Source organism: Amphiprion ocellaris, chromosome 19, assembly GCF_022539595.1.
Source record: "Amphiprion ocellaris isolate individual 3 ecotype Okinawa chromosome 19, ASM2253959v1, whole genome shotgun sequence".
Classification (NCBI taxonomy): domain Eukaryota; kingdom Metazoa; phylum Chordata; class Actinopteri; family Pomacentridae; genus Amphiprion; species Amphiprion ocellaris.
Window position 1 is genome coordinate 6,597,438 of NC_072784.1, and position 14,339 is coordinate 6,611,776.

The window sequence follows — 14,339 nt, forward strand, 5'->3', positions numbered from 1 at the left end:
GAGGGAGGGGGGGACTGGAACAATGGGGGGAAAGTTAACCCAAATGATGATATTTTGACAGCAGTGAGAGAGATGACTCCAGCACAGTCTAGCCTGCTGGCATGCCTTGCAGAGAAAACATGACCGCCTAGTGAGACTCATGCCTCTGCTCTCGAGGAGGAGCTGAAGCATGAGCCTCACCAGGCAAGGAGGGAGAGGGGGGAGGGGAGGAGGCCGAGGATAAGGGGGAAGGTCTGAGGAGGGGGGTAAAAGGAAGGAAGGAAGGAAGGAAGAAAGAAAGAAAGAAAGAAAGAAAGAAAGAAAGAAAGAAAGAAAGAAAGAAAGAAAGAAAGAAAGAAAGAAAGAAAGAAAGAAAGAAAGAAAGAAAGAAAGAAAGGAAGATGTGTGTCTGTGCATGAGTATATATTGGGGGATGGAGGGGGGATCTGTAGTCTTTAGAACTGCTGATGTGTTCATTACATTTAATCAGCGATATCTTTCAAATCCATGCGCTGCCCCTTGGCCTGAATGTGCTCCTCCATTCATGAAGCAGCTTGAGTGTGGGTTGTGTACTGCCACCGCAATGAGAAGGGCAGATCTGACTTCTGAATAGTGTCAACAGACTTAACCCCCTGGCCCTGACCTCGAGCTGCCTGCTGCGGGAATCACTTCCTGACAGCATTCATCCAGCCAATCAAGGATAAGTGTGTGAGGGAAGGCCACAGTAACGGCCCTTTGCAGCCCCATTTTCCACAAAATTACCCTCCTATATGACTACACTGCATTTGTAACATCACAAATCTACTTCTAATCGACAGATGTTTCTCAATAAATTGCTTTACTGTTGCTCCTTTTCAGCCAATCAACCATATACAGTCAAGCCCGAAATTATTCATACCCCTAGCAAATTTTAACTTAAAGTTACTTTTAAATGTAAATAAAAGCTGAGACATTGTATTTTCCACAATGATGCCTCTTGTCCATCATCTTATCCTTTGGGACACACCTGTGTCACTTCCAAATCAAAAAAAACTTGCGGGTTAAAGTAACTTGAAGTCAAAATTTGCTAGGGGTATGAATAATTTCGGGCTTCACTGTACAGGGCTCCAGACTAACTTCTTCACCAGTAGCGATCAACTTTCTCATTTGGTCGCACCTCCTACCTTGTCACAGGCAAAACGCATCACTTGCTGAACATCTGCTTATTGACAGACACTACAATTTACCATTGTTCCCTAAACGCCCCACATTGCAGGCTGCAGCAGCTGTTGCACTTAGACAGGTGTGTGACCAAAAGTGATGTTGAAAAGAGTTAAACTAGGGCGTTCTAATGTCACATTTGTCCAATATATAACTGACTGACTTTCTTTACATGCGGTCTTTTCTATGAACGGAAAAACAGCACATGTAGGTTTGCTCTAGTTTTGCTTCCTTTGTTCTTTTTTGCCCTATTATATCTTATTTTCTAAGTGTTTATTAAATGTCTACTGTTGCACGAAGAGAGTAACGTAATTTGGATTCTTGGTATGTCATGTACATATTGAAGAATTGACAATAAAGTTGACTTTGACTTAAGTATAAATACTACAGTACACCAAAGTATCAAAAGTAATACTTTCCACTGCTGCAGTAAACACAGTAGCTGCCTGTGCTGGTCAGAGTGACACAAATACAGCTTAATGATCATCATGCACAATGCGACCACTTGAAATTTTAACTCGCACTCTTTAAAAAAAAAGGTTGCAAATGCAACCATTTTGATTGCAGTCTAGAGCCCTGATATATTAGATGGGGCTGGTCTTGTCACCTTGGTAACCCAGAAAATGGAGAGGTTTCAAATGTGTAGTGAAAGGTTTGTATTTAAATCAATAAAGTCGAAGATGAAAGACATACATGTCAGAAAAGTATTTCAGATAAGTTGTAGTACCTGGTTGTCCCAGCAGGTGGAGCCTCTTAGAATTTTGTTTGCGACCCAAAGAGGTATTTGTTCAAACTATGGGCTGTTCCATGTTGCAGGCAGAGAGCATTGTGGGGGATTAGCTAGCAACAAGGCACAGAAACTTCTACTGCAGTCAATCGCCTACGTCCAGCAAGTTCAACTTCAAGTCAAGCCTTAGCCTATTAAGACTACATTTCTAACAGCAGTTGGCTGGTGTAATCAAACCACTGTGGCATAAAAATCCCACGTACATCCTTGAAGAAATTGACAATACATGGAAGAATGTCAGCTCTACAATATTCACATTAATGATTAATCAATTATTGATTTTATTTTCCTAAACCTAAACAAGTATTTTGATGCCTAAACTTAAACCCTGGTCTCCTGAATCAGTCACAGGTGGCACAAAAAACTTTCATTTTAAATTCCATTTCTCTCAAATAGAATTGAGGATTTAGTTCAGTTCTCTAGGAGTGTAATTTTGTGGAGATGGAGTTGCCCATTGACACACACTTCAAATAAGCGGCTATTACTGCAGGAGAGCTAGCATCTGCAGTCCAACTCGTTGTGAGGCTGGAGATGTGCGGGCTACACAGATGTGAAGATGATGCATGGATGAATGAGGAAGGAGGCGTCTAGACAGAGTGGGCTCCAGGAAAGCCGAGGGGGAATGGGAGCGAATGTTAAAAAAGCGGGCCAGATGTAAAGAATAGCAATGAGAAAGCGTTTTTTCGTTTGATGCACGAGCTGCAAACTCAGACTCTTGGGTGTGTGTGTGTCCAGACTCGGGGCCCGTCCTCCCTTTCCCCTGTCTGAAACAGCCCTTTCTTTGTCTCCTCTCTCCACTTCCTGTTTCATCTGGAACCAATTTCCCCCCCTCGTGCCTCGTCCCCAGGGGGAACACTCTCCTTGGTGTGCCGCATTTACAGGGGGAATGGACAGACTCAGATTGAGCAACATACTGACTGTGTAGAAAGCGGCTGGTGCTCAATACAGCGCAGATGGAAATGCAGTATGGGAGGGGAGGGGAGGGGAGGGAGAGAGGCTCACGGAAAAAATACCAAGTCTACAAAGCCCTGGGCAATGTCAACGGGAATGAGAGAACTCTTCCTATTTTAAATAAAAAGAGAGTTACCAACACTGCAGTGTATTTCAAACGGGACCGAAGTGACACTGTGGTTTCGGTGCACCAGAAACCGGTGCTGTGTTTGTGCTATATTGCTTCAGCGGCGGTAATACAGCCACACTGCTTTAAAAACACATACAATTACAAATGATGGATGATGAGAATTGTGTTTTTAATCACACAAAGAGGCAAAGTAAGGGTGTAGCTCGAGCGACGAGAACTGGGAGGAAAACTGGAACGCCGGTGAAACCAAAATTATCCCTGACCATCAAATTGTAGAGTCACTGTTGGTTCTACAGCGAACGGAGCGGGAAAAAAAGAAAGAGGAGGAGGAGTTTATGTGGAAGAACAGAAGGAGGGAGAGAGGGGAGACTTTAGCAACATCTGGAATCAATCTGTCTGCAAAAGAAGAAGGAAGGAGGGAGGGAAGGAGCGGGATGGATGGATGGATGGATGGGGGAGGAGAAAAGAAAAGAGAGAACGAGATGAAAATAAGAGCAGAGACACACAGGAGGAGGAGGAATGTGGGTAATAAGACGGCCAAAGCCAAGCAAAGGCAGAGAAATTTAAAGCAGTGAAACATTTGCAAAACGGAGACAATGAGTCATAAGTGAGGAATGCCATGTGATTTATATTTTCTTAAAGGGTGGGGGAAGGGACTGGGGGTCTGAACTTGATACCTAGTTTTTCAAGACAAAAGCGAGCACACACACACTTTCCATATGCTTTTAAGCATATTACATAGCTTCAGGGTTTGAAGAGTGTACAAAAGGAGCTCGTGTTTGTGCCTGTCACTCTTTTCAAATAAATAAATGAAAAATGCACACAGCCTGGGACTTTTCGCAAGTTTCCATTAAGTTAATTCCATACAGTTTGCGAGCGAGGAGGAGTCTTTGAAGGCGCCTGCTGGCCGGCTGGCCGACCATGAGGGCTTTAGACTGCACTGGCAGGGATAAGTAACAGCACAGAAAACCAGTCACACACACATAAACACTCTCCGTCCCCCCTCCGACTCCACGGAGGGCAAAAACTAAAGGGCGTCTCTCTTGTTTATTTTCTCTCTCTCCGTCTAACTTGCTGTTTTTAGGAGACGGAAAGAAGTTGGGGAGTTTGCTGGAGCGAATGGGCGAAGAAAAAGGAGCAGCAGTGGTGGAGGAAGGCGAAATGACATGAGGTCAACAGATGGTGAGAGGGGAGGGAGACGGAGGGAGGGGAGTGGGGGTAATTAAATGGGCTGCTGCAGGCATCCAGTGGTCCCTAGCAGAACAGCCTGAGGAGGTGGACTGTGCCAACGTCTGGCTTTATGGTCTCATATCGCCAAATGTAAGAAAAAAAATCCCCACCTGCTACCACCGACACATCATTACGCCGAAGACCAAAACCTCGACACAGGAGGGTCTGGAGATCTAGTAGTAGACAAATGACCATTTCACTTAAGATAAATATCATTAAACACCACTGCAAAACCACAACCACCAAATACACACTGCATAGATTTCAATCATTCCTGAAGCAATATCTGTCGTTGGCTCATTATCAGCGGCAACCTCACAACTCCACAAAGCCAACTGGAGGGAAGGGAAGAGAGCCGAGGACAGAGAGGTATATCAAAGCCAGATGATGAAGTTAAAAATGATAAACGCTTTAGAGGTAACGGACAAAGACAACAAAGAGGGAGGGCAGAAATACGAGACAAGCTTCCCCCCGAATCTGAAGGCGTATTTCTTATGTGTGTACACAGAATGGCACAAAGCTACAGCTACTTGTGTTGCTTTCTTTTCAGTTCATGTACTTTGTAAAAGAGTAGGAGTCTTAGACACCTCTGATATGAACTGGATACAGTTATTTTTTCCAATCTGACAGTAACAAAACAGGGCTCTAAGGCTTTTACTGGGTGGACTTATTGATGACTGATGTTTCCTCTTTGCTGAATGTGTGCACCGGTAATAACAACAGACCTGAAGTTACAATTTTCAGGTGCTGATGTGTGGCCCACACACATAACTGGATGCAGGTCCCTGCAGCAACAGACAGTCGCCGTGTTTTCTGAATGTTACCGGTGCCTGTAATGATTGCTGAACAAATGGAAAATGACTTCTCCTTGCCTTTATCCTACAGTAAGTCAGAGGATGTGAAAGCATTATGCTAATGTGTTAAAGGTGGAGCTTGAGACTACTGATGGCAGCTCGACTGAAAAATTACTTTTAAAAACATTAGATTCCATTTTTATTGTCAGATTTTTATTTATATGTGTAGCTGGAACAGAAATCTGTTGCTTAAACAGCCATTCAGAGTGTTCGACACAAGAAGAGTTGATTGATTTTCTATTTTTTTAAGAAAAGATAATGAAAAAGCAGATTTGCAAAATCTGCTCTTTCATTAGCGAAGGTCTGATAAAATCAGAATAATTTGACAATTAAGGGATATTGTACAAGGGTGTAATCACCTCTGTTATATACTGTATGTGGGTATTCATGAAAGTTACAGTCATGATTTTAACTGGAATTCACGTGGTTGCATACTGATACAGACCTTAGTGAACTTGGCCCATGAGATTTTTACTGAATTTGACAAAGTGTATGGAATTAGAATCCCATGCACCAACCTCTAAATACACAATGCTGCACGATAATGCATCCATCTCTTTCCGTGGCAGCGTTTCAAGTGTCAAACGGTTGAACCCTACGATGAATCACCATCTAAGTTTAATGCATCTGCAGTGCAACCGCTGTACGTCTTGACTAAAAAGTACAATTCCCTCTTAGGCGAGGGTTGTACTTTCCGCATTCCGCAAGTATGCGAGGATGAGCATGACATAAATTTTGTCATCTCCCCACGTCCACAAAGAGTTCACGTGGACTCCTCTACAGACGTCCATGTGCATTTGTGTCTGTGCGGTGAAAAGCAGTAGTGTGCATGCGTGGAACATTACAACCTAATGTGTAGACTGACCGGAGTACTTTCACTGGAACAAAAGTACAACAACTACACATCCATAGTGTTTGCAGCTGTCCATGTACACAGTCACATGGAGTATAGTGGAGGCTTTATAATAACTGCATTCAGCTCATTTTAGAAACAAGATTTGCATGCACGCTTTGTTTATGTTCCCAAGTTTGAATTCTGCTTCTGCCTCTATCCTGGACTGTAGACTATTTTAGATACTACGTGTGCCAGGGTAAATATATACTCAAAAACAAGACAAAATATTACAAAAATGAGACACAAAACGACAAAAGCTAGAAACAAAATGGCAAAAAATGAGCCAAATGACATGAAACAAAAAAAACTTTACAAAAAGTTAAGAGTGACAAAAAAATTGACAAACGGCACAAATGAGAGAAAAAATTACGCAAATGACACAAACGAGACAAGAAAATGACAAAAGTGTGAAACAAAATGACAAAAATGACACACAAAACAATGAATAAAGCAAAACACAAAATGACAAACACAAGCAAGACAAAAAGGAAACAAAACAGCACAAATGAGACACAAAATGACAAAAACGTGAGACAAACGACAAAAGTCAGACAAAAAAAACCCCAACCAAAACAAGACAAAATATTACAAAAATGAGACACAAAATGACAAAAGAGCAATCTAGTATTTTACATTATGATCAAAACTAATCGTTATAATCTAGAAATTATTTTAAATTTATAGTTTTACAAATTTACAATCTGCAGTTAATGTTTTCTCTGTAATTTTCACACTTTACAAAGGCATCCTGTGGAACCCTCTGTAGGACCACTTTTGGCCCGCAGGGCTCTATGTTTGACACCCCTACTTTAAATCATATAACCAAAATGGAATGGATATATTTTACTGCATCAGTGACATGAAACTTGATGCAAATAATGCATCGCTAACTACAATTCGGACAACTTGTAAATTTGTTTGATTTATTTTACAGTATGGGCTTACAAGTGTTACATTCCACCAACATGCTGCACAGGCTGCTTCATTGTTTTCTTCTGGTCGTATCTAATTACTTTAGGTTGTCGATACAAGCCTTTCATGCTTCATGGACATGGATTATATGTTAAAATGCTTAATAAATAAAAGCTTCAAATCAAAGAGCAACAGATATGTTAGTTTCCCTTTACTTTTGCGGTCTAAAAGATTTCCATGCTATGATCTTAAATTTTAAAAAGGACGACTCATCGTCACACAAGACTCAGGTATATTTCATAACTGAATTGTCGTTATTCATGACACTGACACGGCTGTGACAATGCTGCAGCAGTGCATCACAGATGACCCCATGTAAGGGAAACACTGAACTGACATTTCGCTGTGTGTGTGGGCGGAGATGCGAGCACATGTGACAGTTTGGGGGCAGCCTTGGGGAGGAGGCATGTGGGGTGGGGGAGCAACGACATGATGACCATAAAGGGAGAGCTAACATGCAAGTGTCATGTTAAGAAGCTGAAACCAGGGGGAGAAAACAAGCGAGAGAGAGATCTCAAATCTATTGTGTCCTTTTTATGAATGGTGCCTTCCTCCTTTTTTCCCCCCAGTCTCATTACTTCTTAATGTCTTAGCAAAACCACTGTTGCACTTGTGCTAATAAATCATGGTGAACTAAACAGACACAGGGAGAGAGAGAGGGAGAAAATATGAGTTGAGCAACTTCGTCTGGGCAATTTTTAGCTTATCGTTGCCAGTTCAAAAGTCAAGGGTGACTCTGCCATGCTATGGCTCAAAGTTTAACGGCAATCATTAAACAGGAGCCTAACATGAGACCTGGTAGGTTTGTGTATAAACTTCTGTAACACACATGAACACACACTAGCACAGGCTGAAAATACCTGACCTGCACTTGTCCCGCCTCTTTGTAACATTGTTCCCCTCCTATGGATATTTCTATGCTGCAATTTATCATTATTTTCCACAACCGATTAATCTGCAGATTACATTCCTCATGATGGGGCAATGGGAACTACTGAATGTTCCCCTTTGCTTGAGGTGATTTTTTGACTTTTTCGCAAGAGTTAATGCACTTCCTGGGACAGGAACACATCTTTGTTAAATAAGTTCTGACATTCTAGCCTTTGTTGTCCTCGTCTCTGGACGGCATTAAACTTAGCTAATACTGGCCGACATAAGAGAATAATCACAACTTTTCAAATCGGGAACAATTTGAGAAGACTTCTCAGTATTTTTCCTTTGTAGATGACCAGAAGATTTGTTTCTTCTTCTTTTAGGTATTTTAGCAGTTGGCAAACAGCTGTGTCATGTTCCAATAGCCATACTAATATACCACATAGTATGCTAGAAAGATTTAGCATGTCCCAACACATACTGTGTCAAATGCAGGGCAGTAATCATAGTAGGATATCTGAACAGTATGCAACCCAGATGCTTTTCTGGCCATTCTCACCCTTACAGAATGGCCAGCAATGTATGTTCCCTTATATATGTCACAGCGTATTGTATAAACAAGTTTGAGTCGCTGAGAGCACGCAGCCTATGAGCAGAGGGTAATATTATGATGATAAGTATGTCAAAATAGTGTGCGTACTGCATGAAATGACGTTGTAAGGGCAGCTGTTGCATATACAGGAAGTAGAATGCAGCAATGGTTTTGTTTCCCGCTTCTTCGACTGCAGTGGTGTCAAATTCTTTTAGGCCAGGGGCCACATTCAGCCCAATTTGATCCTAAGTGGGCCGGACCAGTAAAATCACAGCATAATAACCTATAAATAAACACAACTCAACATTTTTCCTTTGTTTTAGTGCAAAAAAGCACATTCTGAAAATGTTCACATGTAAGGAATTCTCTTTTTATAAAACATTATGAGAGACAAAAAGGAAACACAAAACGAGAAAAACATGAGACAAATGACAAAAGACAGACAAAAAACAAAAACAAGACAAAGTATTACAAAACTGAGGCACAAAACAACAAAGCAACAATGAACAATCTAGTATTTTACGTTATGATCAAAACAACTCGTTGTGATCTGGAAATTATTTTAAATTTATAATTTTACAAATTTACAATCTGCAGTTAATGCCTTCTCTGTAATTTTTACACTTTGAGGGCCGGATTGGACCCTCTGGAGGGCCACTTTTGGCCTGCGGGCTGCATGTTTAGAGCCATGCATAATCTACATATGCAGCTGCTTACTCACTCCAAGGAACAGCAACAACCAGAATTTGCTATTTTTTGTCTGTTTTTTTTTTTTGACAAATCAATGTTTAAAAAAAAATGCTGATTAATTCTCTGTCAAGTTATTGTCAAATAATCACTCCATATTTTTTGTTGATATGTAGTTTTGCTCTGATGTGATAGGGTTGATATGAAACATCCAAGAGAATAAGATTCTGTCCACTTAACAGCAAAAACTATTACAGACGTCTGGTGCAATTTACCGGCAGTGCCGAGGAAAATCTACAGAGTATTCTTTAATGCCTGTTTTCTAAGGCAACCGCTGGCTCCCTACTAGGGGATACATTATCATTAGCAACCAATATGACAGACTGCTCCTGGGCAGATGAAAGTTTAACTGCAGTTCCTCGAACACTGCTACTGCGAAACACAAACCGTTCACTATTGGTAGCAACCTATGTAAGTGATCTGTTCATTCATATCAACTACCAACACCCCCCCCCCCCCCAACTTGCCCCCCTCGCTTGGCTTTGACCCATTAAAGCGATCAGTCTGGTTAATGCCCTCTCCTAAATGAGCTTTGATCTCGTTAGTGCGACACAAAGCCTCTTTACTGCCAACGATAGGACAAATCGGCTCTCCGAAACGGCGAGAGAGACAGACGGAGGGAGAGAGTTAGGAACTGTACTCCCACTACATCCGAGTGGACCACGGCACTGCCTCGAGGGAGAAGCGTCAACACAACCGGCAGAGAGCAGGGAAAAAATTTAAAAAAGAGAGAGAGTGAGGAGATGAAGGAGATGAGGGGAGAAACAAGCAGACAAGACACATTTAGAGGTGGAACACGAGGGAGATATTACATGGATTTGAGTGATGGGAGGAATGAAGAGATGATCAAAAATGGCAGGGAAGAGATGGGACAGCAGAGAGTGAATGGAGGGGGGGGGGAGGGTTTGCCTGCAAACCAGGAGTCAATTAGCAATCTGGAAATATGCCTGGGGGGGAGGCAGGCAGGCAGGCAGGCAGGAAGGCAGGAGGAGGGGGGACAAATCAGAGGACAGCTAGAGAGGGGGTGGGGGTGTGAAGGGGTCTGCAGTTTGTATGAGGCGGAGGAGAGGTGGGGGGGAGGAGAGCAACAAAAGAGAGGAGGGCTGCACTCTCATTTATTATTACAGTCCTGATTTACAGTCAGCCGGGAAGGTCAGCGGTCCGACTCGCTCCGGCTCTCAGCGGGAATCCTACCGTAACTGCCGGGTGCGTTCGGTTATACGAGCATCCTCTGAACTCATCTTCTCCGCCCCGAGCACGCGTGCAGCTACAGCATCGCCGCTACTTAACTACCAATTTTGCTGGCGTAACCCCTCAATGTCATTTTCCAGTTTTTATTTATCCGCCACCGCGTAGCGTCATGAAAATACTCATCTTCATTCAGGCCCGATCCCGCCGCTTATCTCTCATGTCGTTCCCGCCATCCATCACTTCTTTCCCTTCATCCTTTATCATGATCCCTAGTGGATGCAAGCTAATGGCTCTGATTTCCTTTCTGTCCTCTCTCTCTCCTTGCCTCCATCCTTTATTTCCCCACACATCTATCAATCCCAGTCACATCCATCCGAGTCACTTTTCCCCTCCTGCACATTGTTTCCATTTCTGTCCTTTTCTTTGTCCTTTTAGTTTTTCTTCCTGTATCGCTTCACAGATTACTTTCCTTTCAACTTCCATCCATCCATCTATCCATCCATCCATCCACTCACTCATCTCTCTGCTCCAGTCCATTCCATTAGCATGACCCCCCCTCCCAGTGCCCAGCAATCAATAGAGCTGATGGGCAGCCAGAATCCTTTCTGTGCCGTGCTTCATTGTCATGTCATCTTTGCCGGCGGGCTATAACCTTTACAATCGTCACTATCCATCCTCTGTGAAGCTTACCAACATCGCAGCATTATAAGGGACCTGTTTGTCTTTGTGGCAGGTCTGCTGCGCAGCCAATTAGGGCTTTCGACCAAAGAGCACCAGGTGCTAGGTTGGTTCAAAGTTGAGAGCCAGTGCTTTTTTGGTTCAAATCTCGTGCCGCCCCAAAACGGGTTTGTGTTTCCATTCAGAAGGAGCAAAGTTGGAGCTGCGTCATTGCGCCACCACAAAACGTGTGTACGTACTGCGTACGTAGCCGTTCAACAGCGTTCACGCCGAAACCCACACAACAACAATGGAGGACTTCATTGGAGTGGTGTACGTGGCTTTGCTAGTGTGTCTCGCCATGGCTGAACAGCAAAACCTTCTGTTAGGGGTTACCCATCGGCGTCGCCGTTCCAATGCCCGGCGATCACGTTTGAGAAGAAAGGTAATTATCAAAGACGTTTGGATACTTAACAGTAAACGTGCTAGCGTTAGCTTAGCTACTTAGCTTCGACTACGCTTGCATTGATTACTTAGCGGTTAAACACGCACAATATGTTGATGATCATATCTAGGTTTATCTTTTTAGATGTCACCCCGCCCTCTGCCCGTGACGTGCTCGGCTCTCAACTCTGGCCAAGTCTGGCCCAGCAACGAGTTGGTGCCCGAAAAAGCCCCAGTTTTTGGAGCCCGGAGCCGCAGCTCCGGTGGTGGAAAGACAAAAAACCGGCGCCAAGTTGGGCACCGGCTCCAACTCCGAACGGGCTCCACCCCGGTCGAAAAGAGGGTTTAAAGTACTTTACCAGTTCCCCACAATTCAATTACCTGCGGATGACCTCAAGCCGTGTCCGCCTGCCCTTCGACTACAGTTAGTGCTGTTTTCCCCCGTGCTAAAACACCAGATGTCAGCTAAAATTTTCCTTTCTCCTATTGGATTGGTGGAACTCCGAGGTACATGTTTGTAGGTGTAAGAATGATGTGCGTTTGTGAGACCAGGAAGCCAGAGAGAAATAAACAGCAAGAGAGGCGCCTCATCAGACCTCTGGATTACTGTAATATACACAGATTAGTCCGGAGAGGCAGGAACGCTTGCTGATGCTCTGCTGTCTCAGCAGTCGAGTCATGAAAGCAGGGGAGACCCGTGTTGAGGAAGGAGGGCCCCCCGAAGCCCCCTCGCTCCTTCAGCCTCCAGCAAAAAAAAAAGCTCTGTTCTTTGTCTTTCACTGTGGTGACCCCTCCCCCAATCCCTGTCTGCCTCTCCCTTTTAACACCTAGCGACAATCAAGGGGGGGGCATGGAGCGATTAATGGCACATGCCGTGGGTATCAGGATTGGTGGTGACTCGCTGCAAATTATCATCGCAATCTGACTGATTTCATCCATGTAAATAAAAATAAGAAAACACACTGTGCTTTGGAACATGTGACAAAGCACCGGTTTACATTCTGGGAGACAGGCATGATGAATGGCTCTGATCTTTTGCTGTGGTGCTGTCTGTCATAGCAATGGAGCCTGTATCATATTACCTTTGTCTGGCTTGGTCATGTTCACTCCAGGAGCACAGCTACAGGATTTCAACTACAACATTTCACTACAGTCACACTTCTTTGCAAGTCTTAGATCTAAAATAAATACAATGATTTCCCGTTTGTTGCAATGATACATGACGGTGTTATTGATGAGAGAAAAGGAGCTTGTCAAAACATCATTCCTTGCTGATGCTCAGGAACAAATGGTTTTGAGAGGAGAAGAAGAAGAAAAAGGGAGGGCAGAGGTTGATACACAGAGAGCTAAGATGGAAACAAAACGACACAGATGTGAGGAATGGCTCCTTTGTGTTTACAGTGGATTCATACCTGTCCAATGTCACCAACAACACTCTCGGTCCCGTCTATTCTTGGTCTTTTGCACTCCGCCCCGGCCAAGTCGGTGAGGGCAGCGGCTGTCTGAGCGTCAGGCTCCGGGTCTCCACGCTTCATCCCCCGGACCACCGCTGGACCCCCGGCCGCGTTGGCGAGGGGTCCGGCCGCTGTATCAATGTCCCTTTCCCGGTCCATTATTCCCCGACTAACGGGTAGCATTATAGATGCAACGTCGGTCGACATTAACATTGGACGGCAGACAGTCACCAGTCAAAAGTCTTGTTCTGTTTTGTTTTTTTCTACCTTTGCCTTCTGATTTGTCCACAGCTCGATAATCACAATGGATTTTCCCTATAATACCGGACAGATTCTCATCAATATATAGGAAGCCTCCACTGTTTATTGTCTAACTTAGCTTTAGCTATGCGAGGCAGATCATTGTGACCATGCCAGGATCCTACACGAAGCACATTAAGTACAGCTTTTTCCAAGAAAAAAAGAAGAGTGAAGCGACGCCAAACACTGACCTATTTTAATAAAGATCACACGTCTGACTCTCAGATGCCTGACGAGCTAATTAGCTAGCTAACATTAGCTAGCTTGCTAGCATTACATTCCGCTAGCTCTCTTTATAAATGTGGCTCGGAGAGCACACTCCCGCTGCCAAGAATAGAAAATGTTGGAAATTAGCTACGCGTAATACTACTCCTTCCTTCAGCGGGGCCGGCCAGTCCTCTCTCCTCTAAATTGTGTTTCTGCCTCAAAACTCCCCGTGTGGCTCGGAGCGTTCTTCCTTCCCCTGGATCCTCGATCCCTTCTTGTCCGATCCTTCGCCGTGCTCTGCTGTGGATGAGTCTTGGCGTGTGGACCTGGCTACCGACGAACACGATTTCCTCTGGTCTGAGTCCCAGTTGGTGTAACTCGTAGTGTTGGAGGGAGCCGAGTGCGCTGATCCGCGGTCAGATCTGTCCGCGAACGCCGGGCTCTGGGAGAGGAGGTGGGCTGCTCTGAGGTCTGCGTTTCCTGAGTGTCCTTCTCCTCCTTTCTCCTAATAACCCACCACCACCCCCCACTCCTCCTCCACACTCACTGCCTTCAATCCAGCCAAGAATTAGTATGAAGATGGCACTATTTTACTGCTCAACCATGCATGTGCATAATATAATATAATATCATATCATATCATATCATATCATATCATATCATATCATATCATATCATATCATATCATATCATATCATATCATATCATATCATATAGCCACAAGAATGTTTAACAATGGCTTTCATTCCTATTTTTTTATTTTTGTAATTTATGTGCATGAATCTGAACATTTTTGTCCTTCAAGGCATCTTTAAACATATTTACACCATAAATGTAATTATATTTATAGTTAATTTTTGTGTTTCTTATATACTC

General features: G+C 43.7%; 1 protein-coding gene across 5 annotated transcripts in view; it reads right to left on the reverse strand.

The window, feature by feature from the left end:
• The window catches only part of LOC111568796 (RNA binding protein fox-1 homolog 2-like), a 63,532-nt gene extending 49,599 nt beyond the window's left edge, over nucleotides 1-13,933 (reverse strand). For 4 of the 5 annotated variants that reach the window (XR_004847360.2, XR_008599774.1, XM_023270607.3 and 1 more), the window contains exon 1: nucleotides 12,915-13,933. Coding sequence is in view for 3 of the 5 variants with exons in the window: in XM_023270607.3 (XP_023126375.2) it covers nucleotides 12,915-13,169 (255 nt within the window). In the remaining 2 variants the exon portion in view is untranslated. The remainder of the gene's footprint in view (nucleotides 1-12,914) is intronic. The other variant, XM_023270604.3, reaches the window with a different exon arrangement.
• Between the last annotated feature and the right edge of the window lie 406 nt (nucleotides 13,934-14,339).